The following is a 24,767-nucleotide window of genomic DNA, read 5'->3' as shown; positions in this document are numbered from 1 at the left end:
CTGAGATCGTGATCTGAGCCATAATTAAGAGGTGAACACACAACAGACTGAGCCACCCAAGTGCCTGGGTTCACAACAATCTTTGATAATGGGTGTTTTTACTAAGGTGGAACCTTTCACAAAATGTTTGAGTATCCTGTATCAGTTAGGACACTATGTGGCTTAAGTAGGCAGGTACAGAAGAAACAAGAAGTCCTGAAACAGGCAGACAAGGGCTGGCACAGATGCTCCACAAAGCCATGAGACTCAGTCTTTGTCATCCTTCCTTTCTTCCATCCCTGAGATGTAGCCCTCTGCCCATGCTTGCTGCCTCATGTTCACAGGATGGCTGCTGTACCCACTAGCTACAATTCTATAATCCAAGTGGAAAAGGGGCAAAATGCCAAAGGGCAAAAGGCATTCCAACCCAATTTATCCTTATTTTATTTTACTGATTTATTTATTTTTTTCCTGAAAGTAGCACTCAGAAAATTTTGACTTGTATGCCATTGGTCATAGCAATGTCTTCTAAGAATTGTGAGAATTTTACAATCCTACTGTGCTAGAATTTTACACAGAACAAAGAGGTTGTAGATGGTGATTGTGACAGCCAGCCCAATAGTCTCTGCCATAGACTTTTATGCCACTCTTCCTCAGAATTAACAATCATTTTGAAAAAGTCTTCAAAATCATAATAACCCATTTTAAACTTTCCCCCCCCCAAATCAAGAAGCTAAAACTCACCTGCAATTGGTTCATTCTCAAAGACAACTGAAAAAATTAAGAAACCCAACCCTGTATGGGATAAATACCATATATCTAATAGACACAACAGTAGAATAAGTGGGCTACCAGCTCCCCAACTACTGGTGAATGGTAATAAACCCATCTGCAAGCCACTCTCCTTCTTGTCCTGTTGCAGATATTGAGTATGTGGACAGACTCAGAATAGCTTAAGTTTTAAGATGACTCAACCTGACCCTCCAAAACAGAAAGAACTATATGTGTTAACAACACACTTTCCAATGCTGAAATCCTGTGACGTTTATATATGGAGAGTATGGGCAATCACATGAAAACCACTTCACAGGACAAATTCTGCTTTACAGGACAAATTTGTCCTGCTTTACAGGACAAATTCTGTCAGGATTTTTAAGTAATACTCTGCCATTAAAGTCTCTAGAGGAAGTAGAACCAGTTCCCTTTAGGCTAGTGTTCCTTCAACTGACTATAAAACCTGCTTTAGAAACCCTTTAGATGCTGCCTAAAATTCAGGCTTCTGGGCACCCCCTTATTCACCTATCTCCTTAAGCAGCAGCCAAGAACCTGCAGTTTTAGCCATCTTCCCAGGTGGTTGCAAACTAAAAGTTGAGAAGCACTCTCTCAGATTAATATGCCAGACTCATGGACTGAGTAGACACGCTGGAAGAGTTCTCAGTCAGACCAGACGTGGACCTTCTTTCTGAAGCCAAATGCAGAAAGAAGAATAACTTCACGTTTTTGCAGGACCCAGGCTGAGGACAAAGGCCTGAGCTCCATTTGCTAAGCAAATATCCAGGGCAAGGGTGGCTGCCTGACTAAACCAGGCTGTGGCACATACAAGCCTGTAACTGATTAATACTGCTGCCAAGTAAACGTCTGTCCTAAGGAGATTTTCAGGTGCTAGAGCTAGCTTTACCTGAAGCTCAGAGAGCCACAAAGGTCCAAAGCTTTTGTCCTTATGTCTGACCTATAGCAGCCATCTGCCCAACCCTCCCCTCCATTTGAACCTGTTCAGGTCATTCCTGTCTTCCCCACTTATGCTCTGCCTAACCTCAGTTATTTTCACCAGTCTCTAAAATATTCTCTGGCCACACATGGCTAACCCCAAACCAAACATTTTTTTCTGATTTGTAGTAGCTGATCTCACCACTCACCTATGGCTGTCAATTATTCTAGCAATGGGGCAACCTTGACACCTAGTTTCTTGGCCAGGTCCCCAACAGTCGAGGCCACAGCACACTCCCAGTTACATTTATGCATTCGGAGCTCTTCAATGTTATGTGGCTGTATTTCCTCATAGTTTTGTAATGTCTGTGATTTACTAATACATCTGCTGTGCCTCCTGTTGGCTCTCAGCGAGAAGCCAAAGCGTGTTCTGTGGCACAGAAATGAGAGCTATTCTGAGACAGCATGCTGGAAATCTGAAGGGGGTTTCCTGTGCCATTTGAAGCTGAGGAAGGAGGATCCTGGCTTGGGCTTTAGTACCCAAGTACATCTTCCTCCACCCCCAAAGTTCACTAAAATAAAGTTGGAAAAGTGGTTTTCTGGTCGCTTGCAGATACAAGAACATTTAACTTTCAAAGATTCTGATTGAAGTACATATCTAAGGCAAAGTATGCTTCATCATGTGCATCCAAATGTGTGGATTATCTGAAGATAAAAAAGGTTAGCAGATTCAGCTAAAGAGAAACCTAGCAGCTCTGAGAATTAGAAAATTAAAAAGCAGGCATCTGAAGCTAACCATTTAAGACGCTTGCGGGATTCAAGAGGGTGTCAGGGGAGTAGTGCTAACCACACAAAACGTCATCACATTTCAGAGTACAAGGTTACAAAGGTGGAGATCCTAGATTAGGCTTGTTGAAATCCAGAGTAGCATAAGGATTAAACACGACTGAAATTTAGAGAGTTTCTTTCCTGAATTAGAGATATACGCAGTTCTGGTATACGCAGAACTGGGAAGTAGCCAGGACCACTTGGGTCCCCAGAGAAAGAGCTTAGCAGAAGTTTCTGTTAGAAAGCACATTAAGCAGATTCAAAGCTGAGTGTATGTGAGGTGAAAGAAGGGAACAGATGTAAAGAGAAAAAGCATGACTTTTGCTTCTTTTATAGCACAACGTGTAACCTATCCCTGACATATCTGGAGATGAGAGCCTTGAACGACACTGTATTATGTCATCAAAAAGGTCAATCGAGATCATGGGTGTCCACAAGCTATGCTATGTATGACATTGCCAAAGAAACCAGATTTCACACCAATTCTGGCATCTCTCCCCATGATTCACACTTTACCCAGATGCCTCTAGCACACCAGAATGCTTAATAAAAACTTTAAGTCTCTCATTAATCACATTCAAAGATGACAGCTTTTGCTCACTACTGGCACTCATAAAATACCATTCTCCTACTGCAGGTGTATTATTTAATAACAACTGGGATACATTTTGATTTGGTTCTACATCTCCCCAATATAAACCCAAAGCCAAATATTATAAAAGGAATTTTTTAATGATTTGGTCATGTGCCTTCACCGTGTCAATTTTGGTCTGCTAACTTAAATGTTGTACAACACATAAAAAGAGCTTATTATACTATAATATTTGTGTTGTTAGAACCCAGAAGAAAAGCTGTTCCTGAGTGAAAGTGCAAGTACCTTCCCTATGAATAAACAGAGGATGATTTTATCACATGGAGCTTGTGAGCTGTGTCCTGCTTAAACCATAACTGTCTACAAATAATACTCTTCAACTGAAAGGAAATCTGCTTCTTTATCTGCTGGAAATATGCTTGTTTAGTATAATGAAAAGAGGCTCCATATCCTACAGAACCAAGCTTGGCTCCTCAGGTCGGGCCATGCCTACTTCCATTCACATTACATTTACTTATATTTAAAGTGGGAGAGTTGGGGCACATGTCATTTTACAAGAAGGTTACAGTGCTTACTGATAGGTAAAGGGATGACTGTTAAAACTGTGTGTGGTCTTTGAAATTTCAGAGTTAAAAACCAGATCAGAAATCTTGATCATAAATTTAAAATTGTTGAACGTCTAAATCCTTATTTTCGTTAAATTTTTCTATCAAATGATTTAACTCTAAACTTTAGAAATAAAATTTTCCCTGTTATCTATTTCTCTAAGTATATAAATTTTAATATATTAAAAAGGGCAACAGCACAGCATATTTTATTAAAAACACAGGAGTCAATAATAATGATAAGAAGAGATTATAAAGCTTTATAAGGGGCATGTTTGTGAACCAACATCAAATTTTATTTGTGCCTATCTGTATTTACTTCTAAAAGGGTAAACACTGGAATCAATCAGTTCCTTGGCTATTGAGAATATCCTTTCTTTGTTCTAATAGAAGATAACAGACTTAGTCTTAAAATAATCACACAGAGCAAATAAATCTATCTTTTTATGGTGCTGTAACTTAGGTGTAAAAGTTTTGTCCCAGAGGATCCTTGCGATGATACCATTAAGAAAAGTTAAGGGCCTTTTCTCATATAAACCCAGAGTTCCAAAACAAAGGGGGTTCGGGTGCACTCTGAAGGAGTTCAGGGATGCTAACGTATAGCACTTAGATTTAATCTGTCACTCAAATTTCTTCCTTGTAATCTGTTACAGGTAGTTTTCCATTGGCTTTGAAGCATGGCTCATCAAGGAGGTTATTGAGTGATTTCTCTCAAAAGTTCATTCATTCAGTCATTTGAGCATTTATTGGATGCCTACTGGGTGGTTGGCTGTGGTGTTAGAAACTGACATCTACGTTCTCAGTGTTTATAGATTTCATTTAAGTGAACTATACAAAGAGATGCTTCCGTCTCCAGTGGAGGTGTGAGCAGTATGCAGGAGCCCAGAGAAAAGCACTTAACATGCCTTTGGAGGAAAGGTCTGCAGAAGCTGGGAAAACCCCTGGTGTGTGACCTGAGGCCATCTCCTTCCTGTGATGGTGGCCAGGGTAACTGTAGCTCCTTCCATAAGCCATAATAATATGGCTTATATTCCACCCATCAGAGGCCAAGGCTCCAACAGCATCATAAATTCATAAAGCCAAAGAACATCTAAGAGACCATCTGGCTTAGGGGTTCCCAAATCTGGCTGGGCCCCAGCAACACCTGGTGTCTTGGCCCCAACCCACAGACACTGATATAACATGCCTGAAGGCTCTGAACACACTCTTTCATTGTGGCTGTTGCAGTCGGCATACATAGACCAGCATTTGGGAATCACTGAATCCAACCACCTCAATTTTCAGAAGGAAACTTTTAGAGGAAATTCATACCTGCAGAAATGAAAAGACTCCATCAAATTTCAGGAACAGCAATGGAGAAACATCTGGCCAAGAAACTTTTAGCACAAATACTTTCAAAAAGTATTTTCAAGGCACATGATATAAGCTGTATATCATAGGACCATATGTAAAAGAATACAAGGTCAAGAACTATATAGTGGGAGAGAAAACCTTCAAGAAAATTGGTTTTAGTAAAGGTACTCATTGCAATGAGCTATAAATTTGCTCTGCTTTTCCTGGTAGAAAAAGTAAATAGAAAACACTGAGTTGAAACTCTTATTCTTTAAGTCATGATAGTTGATTTAGGGAAAAATACTTTTGTTCCTAGGAATATATTCTAAGGAAAAGCTTGGCATAGTACTATGCCTACAAGACACTTAAACTGGCATATGAAGCCATGAATGAAAATATGAATATATGTGTTGCAAAAAAAACAAAAAACAAAAAACAAAAAACACCTGTTTTTCTAAGGCTATCTCCTACATTAACCTTTGATGGAAGGTAGGAGAATATCAATAAATAATGGCTTGTGCAGGCATTTGTAGAGAATGACATTAGCACAATATAAACAGGTCTATAACTTTCAAGGTAGAGAAAAAACATCCTCCTGCCAATGAAAAGATACCACTTTTGATGTGGTGGTGAGAGTTCAGTAGGAGAGTGTTCTCTGTGCAGGGCATGTGTGTATGTATAAGGGCAGTAGGAAGGATGTACTGGCCTGCCCACGGTGCCCTCAACACACTCACTCCAGAGGCTACAGGAGCCTATGCACAGGTTCATCTACCATAGATATAAAGGCAAAGAGCTGTAGTCCACTGTGGTTCTCAGACTTTGTCCCAATAAGTAGTCATTATTTATAGAAATTAGCTATAATTTCATGAAAACATACTATGTTTCAAATTTTAACACCAGCAAGGATTCTGTGTACTTATTTATTGCCATGTTTATCTCTGGAGGAGAAGAAGCAACTCTTACAGTGTATATACCTTCACAGGTACATGTTTTAAAAATGAGAATTGCCTTAAAGAAGAAATGTAATTAAAAATGCATTCCAATTGGGTGGCTCAGTCAGTTTAGTGTCTGACTCTTGGTTTGGGCTCAGGTCATGATCTCACAAGGTGAGATCGAGCCCCACATGGGGCTCTGTACTGACGGCACAGAACCTGCTTGGGATTCTCTCTTTCCCTTTCTGTCTGCCCCTCCCCTGCTCACTCTCTCTCTCAAAAATAAAAATAAATAAACTTGAAAGAATGCATTCCAATGTAGAAGTGATTTATACCATTCATAAAAAGAGTAACTCGGAGCTTATATTTTAGTATGAATTTAATAATTTTAAGCTACTTTTTAAAATGTCAAAAACACTAAATGGAATTTCCTACTCAAAAGCACTACTCTCCAGTTTTGATATGCATAATATAATCTGGGTTTGTGATAAACTCATTGAAGAATGTAACCCTACTATATGTTAATTGTAACAAATACACACATCAAATGTGATTCAGTTCACATTTTTATTAACCAATTATTATTTATGATTGTCATTTTCAGTTTTAGTTGCTGTCTTCTATCTTTTACAAGGTAATTTTTTTTCTTATTACTGCATTTTAAAATATGGAAATTCAAAGGCTTTACTAAAATTCTCTGAGCCAGCCCTAACAACTGGTAAGAGCTGCACCTGAGGCAAAATGAAATGTGTGAATTTCTACTAAAGAGGGAAATCCTATCCAGGAGAGCAATATCAGGGGAATCACTCATCCATTTCCCTTAAAAAGGGAAATTTGTTTAACAGAGATGTGTACCCTGGGCAGAGTGCCTAACAGAGTTGGCATTCAAAAATATTGTTTGAATTGAACTGAACTGAAGGAAACTTGCCTGAGATATGGGGAAAACAGTGTTAAGAAACTAGGTCTATGCAAAATGCTAACCCCTTTCCAACAATGCATTTAACTGGAAGAGGTCAAAGAGGTCATTTGGTTCAGCTTTTCACAGCCAGGAATCGCCTACAGCAGTGGTCCTCATCAGGGGGTGTTTGCTCCCCAGTGCACAATTGTCAATGTCTGGAGACATTTTTGGTTGTCACAATTGGGAGAGTGTACTACTGGCATCTAGTGAGCTGGTAGAGTCCAGGGATGCTGCTGAGCATCCCACAATGCACAGGGCAGCCTCCTTTTCCCTGCCCCTAACCTTCCATTCAAGTAATTACTTGGCACAAGATGTCAACAATAGTGCTGAATTTGGGAAACCCTGCCATATAGCATGACTAAATAGGTTGCCTCTGCTTACCTTTATTTTTTTTCCAAATCACTTTATTGAGGCATGACTGACATACAAAATACTATATATGTATAATGTATACACTAAGAGATAAGTATACACTCATGAAACGATCACCACCATCTCTGCCATTCACATATCCATCACATCCTAGTGAATGCACACTCAGGACCTTACAAGCATGCCTTTATAACTGCCGGGCAGCTCCCTCCACTAAAAAAGAACACCCTTATTTTGAAATTCACAGCGATAGTATACGCCAAAAGCACTTCACAAAAAACAAGTGCACATATCCAAAATCACATTTGAAGGTCAAAATGCAGTTTCCAGTTGGTAATATTAAATTTATTATTCTAACCTGTTTATATGACAAAGAATAAAAGCACATTGTAAATAAATTTATATGCAGAATTTTTGTTGGTTGTATTACTTTTAAGTCTTCTATTTGGCAGCTTTTAAGACTTTAACCCTATTTCTTAATTTATTAACATTAGACAGCTTCTCTTCTTACTATGAAAGGTAAGGAGACTGGCATGCTCATCTACCTTTACCTGTGTATTCCTTTTACCTCCAAATTTTTATCATATTCTATTACTTTAGTTCATTAATATTTATTATGCTTACATTCCATTCTTAGACTATATTGAAATCACTCATGCTTTGTGTATAAATCCATTCCAAACACAGTAAACAAACAGCATTTATAAAACTGAAAAGAGTGAAATGGCTTCCCTGTAGAGTCATAGTGTGACCAGACACAGAGAAGGAAACGGAACCCGACACCTTTGACACCTTCCCAAGGTCAGAAGCTAACTGTTCCTTTCTTTGCTTTCTTTACTTCTTCTGAGTCATGCTCAGACACCACTGTGTCCCACCTCATTCCCCTGTTCTATATTTCTTCCTGCTTGGCTGAGCTAGGTCTTTGAAGATTATTCCATATGGTGTGAGTGGTAACTCCCCAGAGATCCTTGCATGCCCCAAACGTCATTTTTCATTTTTTCTGATTTTCTCTTTTTTCTTCTTCTTTCCCTTTCATATTTAATATAATTTGGCTGTTGGCTCAATATCCCTTCCCCCTCAGAACTTTTAAGGCATTATTCCATTGTTTCTAACATCTAGTGTGGTTAAAGAGACGTATGTGTGTTTGTCAGTAATCTCTTGTCTCTCTGAAAGCTCTTAGGGTTTTCTATTATTTCCTTTGAGTTCAGAAATTTCACCAGATTCTCTTGTTTTTAAATCAGTCCCTTCAACACTATTTTTTTGACTAGGTCACCTCCCTTCATGGTCTCTGTTTCTGGGGCTCCTCACTGGATTTTCTGGAATTGGTTCTCTGTGTCTCTTCACTGTTAACTCCTATTTCCCATTTTGGTCTTTTGGTTCTGTCATGACAGACTTCCTTGAATTCACGTCACACAGTTCACCAGCACGAACTTTTGCCCTTTCTTTTCAACCCTCTCCCCAACTTTTTAATTTTATCAGTTATATATTTCATTTCTAAGAATTTTTCTCATTGCTCAGTTGATCTTTCTTCATAGCAGCATGTTCTTATTTTCAGGATGCAATATACTCTTGAGTTTCTGAGAATACTAATTAGGAGTCTTTAAAGTTGAAATCTGTCCCCTATATTATCTGTTTCCTCCAGGGTAGCGCCTCATCTTCCTCTTCCTCATCCTCCTTCTTGCTAATGATTTCTCTCAAATGTCTGGTAATCTTTGGTTATCTAGGTCTATGAGTGAAAAATCATGCTAATTAATATGAAGAACTGGAATGGGTCTTTTTTGTAGGTGTTTGGGTCTCTCTTTCTAATAGAGTTCTTCCTTCAGTGGGAGTTCCGATTACAAGATCTCTAGTGACAATATATAGTGTTGATTCCCTAGGATGTGTACAACTGTTGATCAAAGTATCCCACCCTTTTCAAGCCAAGGCAAATGACCCAAGCCAAGAGCATGACGTATTAAACGAAGCAAAACAAGAACTGCAGGAAAAAAAAAAAAAAGCTTGGCATTTATTCATCATCTTGTCCAATTGATACCTTCCAGATACCTAGACCCTTGATTCTGCTCTAGACATGCCTGGTTCTGCAACCTTTCACATGAGCCACCTGTTTTCATGAGTTTCTTCTCTGCCTAAGTTTGTCATTGTTAGCTTCTGTTGCTTGAACACCAAGAACTGACGGTGTTGCAGATGGAAAGGAAAACTGATCTTTGTTAAGCTAACTCTAGGTACTGGGCATTTTACATTTTTGTATATAATGACCATAACCCTATGAAATAGCTATAATTGACATTACTTTATGAAGAAACTGAAATTGAGTAGATTTATTGGCTTGTCCAAGATGCCAAAAAAAGAACTGGAATCCAAGTCAATCTGACATCTAAACGTATGCTTTTTTCCCCTCATCTGAAGTATTCATGGAGTATTAAAGATACAGACCTGGCTGTGGGTATCAGTGTGTGATGAATATTTGATGAGAAATCTAAGGCCGCAAAAGCAGGTAGAAACATTTAGACTAGGTGTGTTAAGAAAAAGGGAATCACAATCTCATTCTTAAAAGTCGAGTGACATAGTAAATCAAAGGAAGATTTAAGAAAGATGATTCTATGACATGTGGTGTGAATTTAGAAGGCTTGCATTGGAATAAAGTAGACTGGCTAGGAGGCTGCTGTAGTGATGAAATGGCAGCAGGTGGAGAGGAAGAGACAGTTTACAGAAGGATTTGGAAGGAAATTTCATAGGATTTTGTGACTGAATGGATATTGTAGGGGATGAAGAAAATGAGCCAAAAATGACTAAAAGATTTCCAGTTGCAGGGGAAAGCTGAGTGAATGTATTTACCTTGCCTCCCTCCCAAATTTCCAATGAAATGAACTAGGAATGCAAAAATAAGACTGAATGCATTGCGGTGCTAGAAAGAAGCAAAGATGCCAAGAGTCCACAAGATTTGAGAACTTCTAGAGGAAGGAAAGAAGAGTGAATCAGAATGATGCAAAAGCCGGATATGCTGAGCAGTCTGCAACCAACAAAGACAAAGGAGAACAGCACCTGAGCACTAAGCTAGGGTTTACCCCATGTGGAATACACTCTTCTCACCACCACGCTCAGCCCAGGAAGAGCTAGGAGTGCATGCAGGCACCAGGCCAGCTCCCAGGTGGCCGCAAAGTCTTCTAATGAGCAAAAAGAGGGACGTGGCCTGGAGGCTCACCCCTTAATGTGAGGCTTCATTCACCTTGGACTGTATAGAATTAACCATGGAATCTGCCACAGAAAGCTTCCAGTTACAGCAGTAGACCTAGAGAGGGAATGAAGGCAGTTCCCTACTCCTGTTCCAAAACATACAAACTTGAGGGGGAAATATGGCACTCACAAAAGTGTGGAGTAAATTTTTAAAAATTAAGTTAAGAACATATATAATGTTATGCTAAATAAATCTGAAGATATGCAAAAATGCATAATTTTCTTTTAAAATTAATAAAAGCGATTCCATAAGGGCTGAAGAAAAAATCTGAAAGGAGAAGGAGCCATAATGACAATGAAATGTTTATAAAAGGTTTCTCCTGGGGCATCTGGGTGGCTCAGTTGGTTAAGTGTCGGACTTCAACTCTGGTCAAGATTTCACGCCTCTTGAACTTGAGGCCCCGTGTAGGGCTCTGTGCTGACAGCTCAGAGCCTGGAGCCTGCTTCCAATTCTGTGTGTGTGGGTCTCTCTCTCTGCCCCTTCTCCCCGCCAAAAAAAAAAAAAAAAAAAAAAAAAAAATTTAAAACATTAAAAAAAAAATCTCTCCTGAGGCACCTGGGTGGCTGAGTGGACTGAGCATCGGACTTTGATTTAGGCTCAGGTCATGGTCCCAGGGTCATGGGATCAAGCCGCATGTCGGGATCCATGCTAAGCATGAAGACTTCTTAAGATTCTCTCTCTCCCTCTCCCTCTGCCATTCTCCCCCGCTCACACTCGCGCTTTCTCTCTCTAAAAAGAAAATAAAAGCTCTCTCCTAAAACAAAAAGGCTCAAATGGATTAAATAACCTCTAACAAACTTCTAAGAGAAAGCAATTCTCAACTATTTTAATATCTCCCAGAACTGAGAAAAATAAATAGAAGTCCTTCTAATTATGGTCCTTGAATAATCCTAATGCAAAACCTGCTGTGTTACACTTTTGCTATATTTTATTTATGAATAGTGTTCCTAAACAAAATACTAACAATATAAAAACACATGTGTCAGTGTATTAATATACAGATAATTTGAGGCATCTGGATGGCTCAGTAAGTTAAGCGTCTGACTTCAGCTCAGATCATGATCTCACTGTTCATAAGTTTGAGCCCGGCTGACAAGTAGTGCTGACAGCTCAGAGCCTAGAGCCTGCTTAGGATTCTGTGTCTCCTTCTCTCTCTGCCCCTCCCCTGCTAGCACTCTATCTCTCTCTTTCTCAAAAATAAATAAACCTTTAAAATTTTTTTAAAAAAATACAATAAAATGCAGACAATTTAACTTGGTTTAAGCAGTTTATTAGGATAACTATTCATAAATAAGAAACATAAAGAGGTAGGCATTTTTTTAAAAAAAATGATCATTTTGAAGGATGCTGAAAACATATCTCAAATCGACCTCTATGATCAACAAATTTATTTTAATTTGGAATGTAACTTGATTGATTATCAGAAGCTAAAAGGAAACATCATATTTAGTAAAGTTTACATTACAGTTGGAAATATGAAAAAAAATACCTACCTTTCCAGTGTTAGTCAACAATATTCTGAAGCTTCTACTCCATATGCTAGGAGAATAAATTTTAATTCAAGAGGCATCAGTGTTTAATAGAAAGAGCCAAACATAAGATTATTTATAGATAATATAATTGTCTATACATAAAATCCAGGAGAATCAAATTAAGAATTACTAAAAATAAAAACTACTTCAGAAATTACATTTCTGAGTTCTACTCATATAAACACAAATATATGAAAATAAATATATTTCATTATATTCCAGCAAAATATAATTTTTAAATGTCAGGCATAGAAACAGTGTCCACAACAACCCTACAATGTATAAAATGTCCAAGAATAGTAAAATAAACAACTGCGCAAAAGCAAAATAAAAAAAATATTGAAGTTTAAAGCTGTAGAAAAAAATGGAAAAATTAAGAAAATTTATAAGAGTAAGAATACAAATGGTTAAATATGAAAACACACGTTACCTTCCTAATAAACAATGAGGTGTTTTCCTCTAATAGATTAGCAAAGTTAAAAAAAAAAAAAGAGGGAAAACACTATTCAGATAGGGACATAGATATGCAAATACACTGTGTGTGGTGCTGTATTTTGGTATGGTCTTTTAGGGGGTAATTTATATTTACCAAAAACCATATTGTACATTCCCAGCATTGAACCAGTATTTTCAGTTCTAGGAATTCATTTTATATATTCACAATTATACTAAAAAAATTAAAAACAATCAAAATATTAATAAAGGACTAATCAAATACATTATGGTATGTCAATGCTGTGAAATACTATGAATGCTCAAAAATACAAGTTGTTCTATATTGCATAAAAATGGCCACAATATATTATTGTATTAAAAATACGTTACAGAATACTGTATTGTTATAATTATGATAAAAGCATATATACCCACAATTTCTGGAAAAATATACATTAAATTATTAGTAGTGATTATCTCTAACTGCAAGAAGGCAGAAAGCAGACAAGGCTGAGAATGGCTACTTTAAATTTTATGAATATTAAAAAAAAAATTTAAACAGAAATCTGAGGTTGGGTTCTCCAGAAGCAAATCCTGAGACAAGTGTTTGAATGCAAGTGATTTATCATGAAGCGGTTGCAGGGAAGTCGGGTAAGGGAGAGAGGCCGCAGGTCAGAGAATGGAAGGAAGCCATGGAACTATGTGATCTCAAGCAAAATGCACTTGAGGTAGATTCAGCCTGCTGCCTCAAAGGGAACTCCAGAACATTCTGCTACATCTCAGAGCAAGGGAACGTGGCTTTTCACACCCTGGCACCTGTGAGTCACTTATCTGTTAAGAGCTGGCTGAAGGGGGTGGGAAGGGAACAGGACAATGCGACTCTGAGTGCTCTCTGGCAAGGTGCATCAACACCAACACCTGGGGTGCTCCTCTGAAGGAGAGTCACAGTTGCCCAGTGTTAGAATAGAAACCAAAAGGTGGAGGCTGGGGGTGGGGAACGAAGGTTACAGGGGTGGTCCATAGAAATGTCTTTTCAACATTTCAAAGAGATCTGGGTGAACAGCCAACAAAATCTACTATGATATATTATTACCTTTATAATAAGATACATATTGTCATAAAATGTAAGAAAGGGAAGAGAGAGCAAGAGGAAGTATGCTACTGGTAAAGCAAAATTCAATATGAATGCTTGCAAGTTCTGCACCAGTGTGAGCACCTACTAGGTAGCCCCGCCCCATCCCCCAGGCTCCTTCTCTTATTCCCGCCTGCCCATTAGACAACCAGGATTAAATGGCCTTTAATAGAAATTAAGACTTTTCACTCTCTTCCTTTTCATTTTTTCAATCTGAAGTGGTACAGGTTGAGATCTTGAGAAATTAGAGGAACTCTCAAATCCTCTGTTGATCTTAACTGGAACCATATTTACTTAGCCAACAACTTAACCCTAAAGCTGTATAAAAGCCAAAGTACTTGGCAAACTCTATGAGGCTAAGTCCTAAATAGAACTCCTGATTAAGGGACATGATCCAAGAATCTGTTTGTTGTGTTTACCTTCTTTGACTTTATGAGAAACTGTTTAAAACATTCCTAAAATGAATGAGTTGAGGTTTCTACCACAGCATGGACACTGAACAGAATGAGACATTTCCTAGAAGTGTCCCTCAAGCCTATCATTCAGGACATCAAAGACAGATCTCACAGCCTTCTGCTACAAATGGATGCTGCCTGACCTAAGAGCTGGACTAGGTACATGATTCAAGTTTTATCTTTGTCTGGTCTACAGTCCATCTCTGAAACCTTCAAAGGTTTTGTTTCTTCATCTGTAAAGTGGATGCAGTAACTATTATTTTGGTTACCTTTCCAAGCTGATGTGAAGATAAAATGAGATCACATGTGTGAAAGACTGTAGTAAACCATGTAGTGCTTTATTCCAAGTCACTTGTCTGAATACAAGGATACCAGACGTTAAAAAGGGGGAAGAGGTGACCTCAAGATCTAAACCCATGAATAGTGTAAGGAACTTGTTCAGGAAAGATGTGTGTGGCTTTGAATATGTTAAGCTGAGAAAGTAGTAAAACATCCAAGTTACAATGAACGGTAAGCTCTGGAGATATGGCCTTGGATCCTGAACAACAGGGTAGAGACTGAGGTTCAAATTTGGGAGTCATCAACATAGGAGCAACACGTGAATTCACGACTATGGAAAACACACCTTTGAAAACTTCACCTCCTTTTTTATTTTCATAGCAATATTCCTATACTGACCCCAACTGTCTTCTATCGTGGATTATCAAAATGCAAAACTTTGTTAATAAAAATTATCGTTATCATTACTACAAAATGTTAAACAGTTCTTTTGAGTCTCAATTCTCTTACTGTAGACATTATCTGTTCAAAATGTTGTGCAGATTGTCAGACTCAATAGATCACTTTCACTGGTTAAGCCTGCACACACAAAAGAGGGGTAGAATTCTGGAATGGAAATCACGTGGACTTCATATAACCATATAAATTAAACATGTGGTCTTTCCTTGCAAATCATCTAGACTATTTCTTAAATTAATTACCGTTTTGAATGAATATATATACATGCTAGGTAACTTAAGGTAAAATTGATGAGAGAGATTTTAAAAGTGTCAGTATTATATTACAATGCTTGAAAATCACAATCTCGCATATTCTTGCATGAAGAGATTTAAGTGAGTGTTTTTTTGACCCTAGAATCACCTTATTTGGTCCAAACAGCAATATCACAAAGTCAGGGTTCGTTTTTAGACATTTACATTGTTTCAAGTGTAGCTGGACTGATCCCCAGGACCAGTCAGTCTGTTTCAGATGGCTTGTTGCCTAAAGTTATGACCACTGACATTTCTCCATCTTTGATAGGGTCTCACATACCAGCTCTTTATTGGTTTTCTTTTAAAAGTGTTGTACCATTTACATTTGAACTCCTGAAATCTTAGTAATTAAAAGTATTTCTGCGTCAAATAGGCTGGATTCTATTGAGGCACACAAAAGTCATATGATCTTTTTTCTGGTTGAAGTACAGTATTAAACTGTAATGTTGTTTATCTTAATAATTAGAATTTAACTGAGAGTCAATTTACTTTTTATTTAAATTAAAGTAATCACTAGATGTTAGTAGTTTACTATTTAAAAATAGTATAGAGGGGAAAGAGCCTGAATGCACAATTTTAATTTAAATTTTATTGATTTGGTTGATTATATGGGTTAAATAAATGTTCATCAATTCCCTTTGCCTACTTTCAACTAATTTTCCCTTCCCATAACAGGGATAACATTAGTCAATCTTGCAGCGTTTTAAATCTACTTCTAAATATACATATCCTTTGTGATGTGGTTAACAGCATAAACTCAAAGTAAAATTTATATTTAAAACAATATGTTTGTAAGACATACTTTAAATTGTACAGTAACTAAAGATGTAATTCCTAAAAAGAAAAATCCAGAAACACTGTTACCATGTATTAAAAAAAGGAGAGTGATGCCAGAAATCATTTTTCATCCACTTTATCATTAATGACTTCATTTACAGATGAAGGGTTTGAGGTTGTTAAATGAGTTGCCCAAGATACATACACACACATGTATGTGCACACATTCACACACTCACACTCTTAGGCCAGTCCTATTTTGTTGGCTGCTATGTCCTCAACATCTGCTATTCTCTCCGTGTGTAGTCTGGGTTCAAACAGTCAGTCAGTCAATATTTGTTGAGGGTGCAATTTATTTAGAAATGGAACACCGAATGCATTGTTCAAAATGGAAATGTTTAAGACATCCTTCTAGATCTTATAGTTTTATTGGGAGAATAGAACGTGATAAACCATATAAAAGAAACTTGAAAAGGGTGAGTGTATGCAAATCTCAGAGAACGTTATTATTGTAGTTTAAGAGTACAAAACTTCCTTTATCTCTTACCGTATGACCATTGCCTAAGAAAGACAAAATTCACAAGAATGCAATTTTAAAGGCACTATTTTAATTTCTTGAATGACTGGCTAGGAAAAAGGAAAATATGTTCTATGGCTTTTGGGTTTAAATAACGAAACTTTAATTTTTAATGGTCGTTCCATAAAGAAACAGAATTCCTTATTATATATTGATCTTAGAGCACAATGAACCAAACATTTGTTTGAAGGTTTTTTTCTAGATTTCCATACATTAAAAATAACATAAAATAGAAGTTTTCAATCAATTCTATCTTAGGATTCTTTCTATAGTATGAAACTCCATGCTGTAAATTGCTTTAGATCCTTTTCTATTGAACAGGGTTTTGAAATAAAGAATGCCATCAACATAAAGAGATGTCATCAACACCATTGGTCATATCAAAAATAGTAAAACATTTAAGTAGATTGTTAGCAAATAAAGACTCATAAAAACAATCATTAGGGCATCTGAATTTGACACCATTAAAAACACTCTTGATGAAGTCATGTTACAAAATCCTACAATGATGCAATAAACAGGTTAACTGGGAAAGGATTATTTAAAATACGTTAAACACTATAACCTCTGGGCCAAAATAATACAGAAATTAGTTTGTTGCATACCATAAGAGTACTGAGAGAGTAGCCTCACATGGGTGAGTGCCCAAAATCATTTGGTCCAATTTTTTAAAGCAGCTTTAAAATAATTGACTCCCAAATCCAGATATTAAATGCCAACTTCTTACCGGCAATAATGCTTATGGCTAAGATAGAAATGAGATTCTTTACAGAAACGCTGACACAGCCCTAACTGTAGGCACTTGAGTGTGCAGCTATAATTCTTTTTTCAAATCTTACCCAGCAATGCTTCAGGTAAAGGAGTCCGCAGAATATGTAAACAGTAAGAGACGTCAGAGCTTTTACGAAATCACAACCCTTGACACATTGATATTCACTGTTGATCGCCACCGCTAAATGTCTAAATCATTCAAAGTGTATTGATTAGATCCTTCATAGGTAAAAGGTGGGCAACGTATTATAAAATCAACATTTCTTAATTCATTCGATTTGCAAGAGCTACACATTTTAAGCTGACAATGTAAAACCTCTAAAAGGTTTTTCAGAAAGCCTTCTGCCTTATTTAGCATTTTGACCATTAATCAAAAACAATGAGAAAAGAATATTAAAAAACAAAGCAAAACAGAACAAAGATTAAGAAAGCTTTTCTTTTCCATTTGGAAATCTATTAAGCTATAAAATAAGTTCCCAAGAGGAGTCAGTTTCCTGTGTGAAAGGCATTTAAAACTGAACCAGATAACATAAATCTCAGAACAGACCAGAGGGACACAACTTAGACTGCAAGAGTGGCTAGAATGGAGGGCTTCGCTGTGTGATCTTGATTCTCATCTTTAAAAATGTCTAAGATAATGATGCTTTTAATGAGGAATTAATTTTAATGCCCAGCCAACTCTAAGTGGTAACCATGACATGGCAGTAGTTCTACTGTGCATTGCCATCTAGCCAACAGACAACTATTGATCCTACACTAGAAAATACTGTTTTGATGTTTATTGATCAGAACTCTAAGAGGGAAATTGTGATTTCTGAATGGAAGACAGTCATGAGTTTCCACTTTTTGTAAATATAGAGCTGAGAATAAATATGTAGTACAAATATTGTACTAAACAAATACTAAAATTATTAACTTGTTAAAGGATAAACAAAATACCCTTAGTAAGTTTATGTGGGATGATATTCTACAAGGATGAACTTAAAATTGTAATACCTGCATCACAAGTATTCTGATTTATAGAATTCTAAAATTCGCTACCTTACATCACTTCTAGTTTATATTTTACTTTATAAAATTATTATATCACAGAAAACAAGTTGAAATGTGTAACAAACTTATTTAAAAAATGATCACTGAATTTTATATTAAACTCAAGCTAGTAATCCATTTAAATTCAAATTTAATCTTTTTACAATCTGCTTTTTACTTAAAGGCAAAAATCACACTTATTATGAGTTACACATTATCATGTAAATCTGTAAGAAGTTGTCATCTGGCAAAGTCTTTGTATCATGTCAGGAAATAACACTCATTGTATTATAATATTAATTTCAAATGCTAATTTTCTCATCATTAGATGGCAGAAAAGAAATAATGCGCTGTTAATACTGTAATAAAGAATGTGTTGCTGAATAAGGATTTCAGAGAAAATAATACATTCAGGATTGATATTTAAATTTTGCAAATGCCTAGTAATCCTGTTAATTAGGGAAAGTAACCTATCTGTTAAAACACCGGACACACGCAGGCAAGGAAAACTGGGCAGGGACAAGTAACATACACACATACTTCATAGGTTGCCTGGAATATTTATCAATTCAGTTTATTGTTTTCTTAAAAATTTTAAGTATTAAAAAAACAAGTAAAAACATTCTAGCTATTGTACCAGTATCAGGTGGTTAGTGACTTATTTAGACCCAACTCCCTGTGACTGCTTTTGATGAAAAAGGCAATTTTCTTAAAATTAAATTTCAACATCCCCAAATGAATGCACTACTCACTTAAAATATTTAGCAGTTTTTAAAAAGTATATTCTTCAGATTGCCAGTATGGATGAAAAAGTAAAAGCCGATTCCAGCAATAACCCAACCTTGCCCCGCCCCTCCCCCCCCCACCTCCCCAATGGCACCTCTACTAACTACATATGTTTCTAGTTCCTAGAAAATTAAAAGACTAGTTTTCAAATCTAGAAAACATGTTATCCACTTGCTGTTAGGACTTAGCAAATCAGTTCAATATCAGCTGGAAAAGGTAGACTAAAGCTGTGAGCCACCCAAAGGGTGGAATTAGATCTGCCCTTTTTTATACCTGCTGGGGTGGGGTACATGATGGGATTGGGGAATGTTTTCATTTAGATCCACCCTCCTAAGCCACTCTGTTTTCCTTTACACCGTAACCTCCTTGTGTTATAAGGCTGGAAACAGCTCTAAGAACGTGGAGAATGTAAACAGCCTTTTATTGTCCAAAAGGATGGCAGTGTAAGAAATGCGGGCTTATCACAGGGCTGCAGCTCCCACCTCACTTACCATGATAAAGTGCTCCAGGAAAAAAAAAAAAAAAAAAACATTACAACCCAAGCACAATCCAAAAACGGATTAGAATTTGACATAAGCTTCCTTAAAAATGAATCAATCAATCCGTGCTGTAATATTAGAATCTAGCTCTTAAGAAGGGTATATAATTCCTTCAAGATGTATTTCCTATTCCCTATTGACTATGGTGTTGTGGAAAAAAAAAGAATCTAACATTTCCAGTATAGCAGCTAATGGGAGAACTTTTTCCCAACAGATGCCCAAATGTATTTCCTCATCTTTAAGAGTCTAACACAGTGGAACACATACACAGTTCATGGTCACTGAATGCAAAATTAAATTAACGAACTAAGAGATTCATGAAGATATCCTGAAGACCTTACCTAAGTACCTGATTTCCTCAGGCTTTTAGTTTCACTTACACACACCATACAAACGCTGCTGACCAGATCACCTTTTATTGGAATCCAGCTTAAACATTTGAAAAAGCAAGTGACACTAAAGTCTGATGTGGCATATATGTTGCATGCACAATGCCTTAGATTTAAAATGTCTTGTAACATGCAGTATTGTATATAGGCAGCATGTGATAGCTCACTGAAGGACATCTGGGAACACCACTGCATTTTCCTCTTGATGCCACTGAAGAATTTCTCCTTAATGCTGTGCAAGTGGAGCTAATCTCTGTTTTAAGGAGAATGGCCAGGCTCTTTCTTATCCTCTCCCCTTCACTAAGACCTTTTAGAATCCCTTCCATTCTCCAAACTTGCAAAGTATCTCTGCATCTACAGTATCATACATCTGATAGAGAAACTTTCATAAGTTACTTGTTCTTACCCTCCAGAAGGAAATAATAGAAAGAGAGAAGAGAAGAGAAGAGAAGAGAAGAGAAGAGAAGAGAAGACATTGTCATTCTCTAAGTGCTTGGTTTCCTTAACCTTTTTTTAACAGCCCGGAGCTAACTGAGTAAAATCTTAAGTATGAGGACCAAAAAGCGTGGGATCTGGAGAAAGCTCTCTTTAACAGCACCGTATCAAGGTAAGTGCCAAGAGAGCAGGAGAAAACCATCACACAGGCGAAAGCAGTCCCTTTCTGTAATTTTACTTTAAAAGTGGTCCTCTTGACGCTTTTACTGGTGACTCCCTGACATAGAATTAACTAGCAATACATACAGTATGTAGGTATATTTCGGAAGGAGGCGAGCACGGCGCCACGCGGGAAAAGCGAGGAGAGAAGATAGTTACAACGCGAGCAGTCGCCCAAAGCCTCGCTGGCAAACCCTGAACCACCTTCTATCTAATACCCTTCATATTCCTTAGAGCCCCTTCAGGCGCCAGACCAGGCAGCAGAGGTCTTTGGTAACATACTGCTTGGAGATTCCCGAGAGGGGGCTCCAGCGTGGACTTTGGCGTGAAAGTTAGACCCTGCATCCCCACCGGCAGAAATCCCCATCCCAGTCCCCAGCGCCGGACGGAAAACGAAGAGAAATCCAGTCTGCGTTCCCCCCCACCCCCCAATCGGTCCTTTGCTTAAGTTTTCCCCTAGCCTGGAGCCTCTGACCCTAAAAACAAGGAGGCACGATGTCAGGGTTTGAAAGAAGTGTCTGCAGACAGCTGGGCAAAATACCATGTGAAATATAAAGACCACCAAGCCCCTCAAACTCTGGGCTGGAGGCAAATCTTTCAGACCATTCTCATCGTATCCCGGTACCCTCATCCCTTCTCGCACCTTCTTCCCGGCCACTTTCCGCCTACTTTACCCCAGCTCTCAAGTCCCAACCCTTGCTAAGCCCCTCATCCGCCTCCAGATCCCCTCTATTCCATTCTGCGATCCTTCCCCTCTAACCCCTAAAGCAACCCCAAACTCCTTCCACTCCGCGCACTCCTAGCCCCAAGGTCCCATGAAGCCCCAGGCTCGGCTTCCGAGTCGGCCACCCGCGCGGTTTTCCCGCCGAAACGCGTCCCCAGCGCGTGGGGCGCGCAGCCGGCCGGGCACTCACCAGCTGCAGCAAGCCGGGGACCACGACGAGGGGCAGCGGCCGCAGGCGCATGGTGCCGGCTGGCGCGGCGTCTCACGAGCTGCGCGCCCTTGCCTGCCTCTCGCGCATCTCCACTTCGAGGGGCAGGACTGAAGACGCCAGGGACACTGTGCGGCGCTTTCCTCCCGGAATCCAAGCGCAGCGCCGCGCCGCGCGGGCCGGGTGGGCGGGCGGGCAAGGTGAAGGGGGAGGGCGGGCTGGCGGGAGGTGCTTCTGGGGCCCCCAGCGCGCCACTCCTTGGAGGGGGCCTGGAAAGGAGCGTGTGGGGCCGCTCGAGACCCGCACGCTACGCGGGGCTCCAGGGGTGCCCGGGACTCCGGTGTTCCGGGGTCTGGGTGAGCGCGGGGGACGCCTGCGGGCCGGAGGCGGCGGCTCAGGAGCTTTGGTACCCGTTCCCGCGCGAGGCTGCTCTAGGGATCCGGCCCCACGGTGCAGCTGCAGAGCAGAGCTGAGCGCGTCCCGGAGCCGGGGGAGGCCCGGAGCCCTCTCTGCCCCCGTCCCCGCCCAGCAGAGGGCCTGTCCGGTGCCCGCTGACCCGCTCTCGTTTTACTGGGGAGGTAGGGCGGGGGGAGTCTCCCTGTATGGCTGCGAGAAAGAGGGCTCCGAGAGAACACCCAAGGAGTTTGAAGCGTAGGCAACAGCAGCGTCCTGGGCGGGGCGTGGGGGGCTGCGAACAAGAAAGGCTGAAGCGGGGAGGTGGGGCTGGAGCCCCGGACGCCTTGGGAGAGCGCCCCACTCTGCGGCAGCGCCTAGCTCCTGAGCCCTGAGCGAGGGGTGCGAAGTGTGGCTGGCGTGGCTGGAAGGATTTCTGGAAGTGGGAAGTAGGGGGAACCGAGAGGGACCTGGAGAAGGGGTAGCGGCAGAGCCAGGAGAAATCGAGCTAGGTGTGCGGTCGGGGCTTGCTCGGGTTTGAAGGTGGTGTAGACAGCTTGGGTGGCCCAGAGACCAACGGAGCTGCGCCGCGCAAACCTGCCGGGACGCGGGAGAAGAACGGAGAAAACCCCACTGCAGCCTCCCACTCGGGAAATCTTGGAGAGGGGTATCTTTGAGACCGGGTGAGGCTGTACACCTGCAGCTAGTGAACCTCACCCCCATGTTAACAACTCGCCATTGGAGAGATCCTGAACCTTTAACCATCTCTGTGCTGGACATTCGAGGGGAAAAGTCAAAGGGCAATGGGCCTCAGGCTCTTCCAATGTTTATGGTGGATGGGAATGTAGCCACCATTCATCAACCCTTTTATTGAACAGGTGGGAAATTTAAGGTCCAGAGAAGTACAGTCACTTTTCCAGGGATGAGTCTCTGGGCAGCTGCTTCGACAAGAATGAGCAAAACAAGGTTATTTCCTACACCCAGAAACACAAAGCTCTTACTTACGGAAGAAAAACATACTGATGCAAGGGAGAAGAATTGCGATTGATTTCCAGCCTTCAAAAAATAAAACAACAAAAAGTGAAGTTTGGGATAGAATCTTACGGGAAATTCCTAGGGGAATTTTAAGAAAACCCTTCTCTTCTTACTGCCCACCTCCCACCCCAAAACAGGAAAAGAAGGGGAGTTTTGTAAGTCTTTAAATGGTCCAGGACCACGTTTGAAGCAGAGCAGCCTCCGTGGTAGGTCCCAAGGATAATAGAATTGACTTGGGTAGGGCAAGGTCCCACCATTTCACTGGGGATGCCAAGACTGTACAGATGGGGAAGGAGTTTATTCCAGTGTTCTGAGATCCCAGTGCGACTTTGAGAGCACGTTGTTCCTGAGGCTGTAGGTGGGGTATCTCTCAAATGCAACTCTATTCTGTTTATAGAGGTAGGGAGGCAAGAAGGGTCATGTATCCTTCTTAACCCCTTGCCAAGACTGACTGGGAGTCCCAGGGCCCTATGGCAAAGGATGCAGCAGACCCTTCCCGCTTTTGCTTGTCCTCAGACTCTTACTATTCTTTGCAACAGACTTTTAGACACAATCGCTATTTGCATATGTAAATCTATAACTCACTTCCTAGAGCCACCCCTCAGGTCCATAGAATTCTCTTTACCGAGGCTTAGAGCCCACTTCTAGAAAGTTATTCTATCCTCGAAGCATAAGTAAGATCATTTTGAAAATTAGAAGATCTCCTTGTTCTACTTTAGGTCCTGAATAAGGATTTTATTCACAGACAGTCTTTGGGAAACAAGAAGGACTCAATGGGAAGGGTTTGGCAGACATAGAGGAACCCCTGTTTGGAGGTGTGCTGCTAGAAGAGGAAGGGGAGGGCAAAGGACTTTGCAAGATTTTGACTCATTTAGAGTCTGAGCCTCAGCTGACTCATCTATAAAACCAGAGGGTGAGATCCCTTTCTGACTTAGTAGTTTCCAATTCTGTTACTACTAACTCTCTAAATGATGAGTGTATGACTTAACACACTATTGAAATAAATAATTAAGGGATTTAATTACTGGGATACTTCACTCTTTAAAGTTGTTCATATTTCTGACACCATTTCTGCACTTTTGAGAAACATACAGAAAATTTTAAAGGAAGCTATACTTGGACATGTGTCCTAGTAGTACAAAGTTTCTCACAAAGGAACATACTGAAGGGTGTTGAATTCCAAGCTAAAAACTAAGGGACATGAGAGAACTTTTCTGTCCCATTGATAAGGCCATGTAAGAGAAGCAACAAGGGCCTCATTGATTAAGGTCTGGTATTACTGTGTTCATTTATAAGGTGACTGCCGATAATGTATTGTATTCTCTAAATTTGGCTGCCCGTACATGGGAAAGTGGAACAAAGGAAGGAAGGAGAGAAAGAGGGAGGGAGGGAGGAAGGAGGAAAGATAGGCAGAAAGTAGCATTTAATACGTTGCTTTGTCCTTCAGCATATACAGTCTAATTAGGAAACATTCAATAAACAAAACACAGCAGACATTACAGGAAAGTGTAAGCTTAAGTGCTGCCTCGTACAGCTGGAGGGAAAAAAGATCATTGTAGGCCAGTATGGATGTTTTGTAGCAGACATGAAATGGGAACTGGCTCAGTTTCCAGGAATGGCCAAGATGAGTCTATCGGGAGAAAAGGGGAAGAGCCATTTCATGTGGCAGGAAGAGCATGAGCAAAGGCAGTGTGGGGGACTGCATGTGACATAATTGAAGGATGGACAGTAAGTGCAGCAGACTGGCTGGGGGACAT

At 39.8% G+C, this 24,767-nt stretch overlaps 1 protein-coding gene across 1 annotated transcript in view; it reads right to left on the bottom strand.

Moving 5' to 3' along the window:
* NXPH2 (neurexophilin 2) overlaps positions 1–22,501 on the bottom strand; it is a 113,457-nt gene extending 90,956 nt beyond the window's left edge. Inside the window, exon 1 of the mRNA XM_019455021.2 lies at positions 21,565–22,501. Coding sequence (XP_019310566.1) covers positions 21,565–21,615 — 51 coding nt within the window. The 5' untranslated portion in view covers positions 21,616–22,501. The remainder of the gene's footprint in view (positions 1–21,564) is intronic.
* Between the last annotated feature and the right edge of the window lie 2,266 nt (positions 22,502–24,767).

Source organism: Panthera pardus, unplaced genomic scaffold (assembly GCF_024362965.1).
Source record: "Panthera pardus isolate Hobbes unplaced genomic scaffold, ASM2436296v1 HiC_scaffold_10, whole genome shotgun sequence".
NCBI classification, from domain to species: Eukaryota; Metazoa; Chordata; class Mammalia; order Carnivora; family Felidae; genus Panthera; species Panthera pardus.
This window is presented reverse-complemented; position numbering and strand designations above follow the sequence as displayed.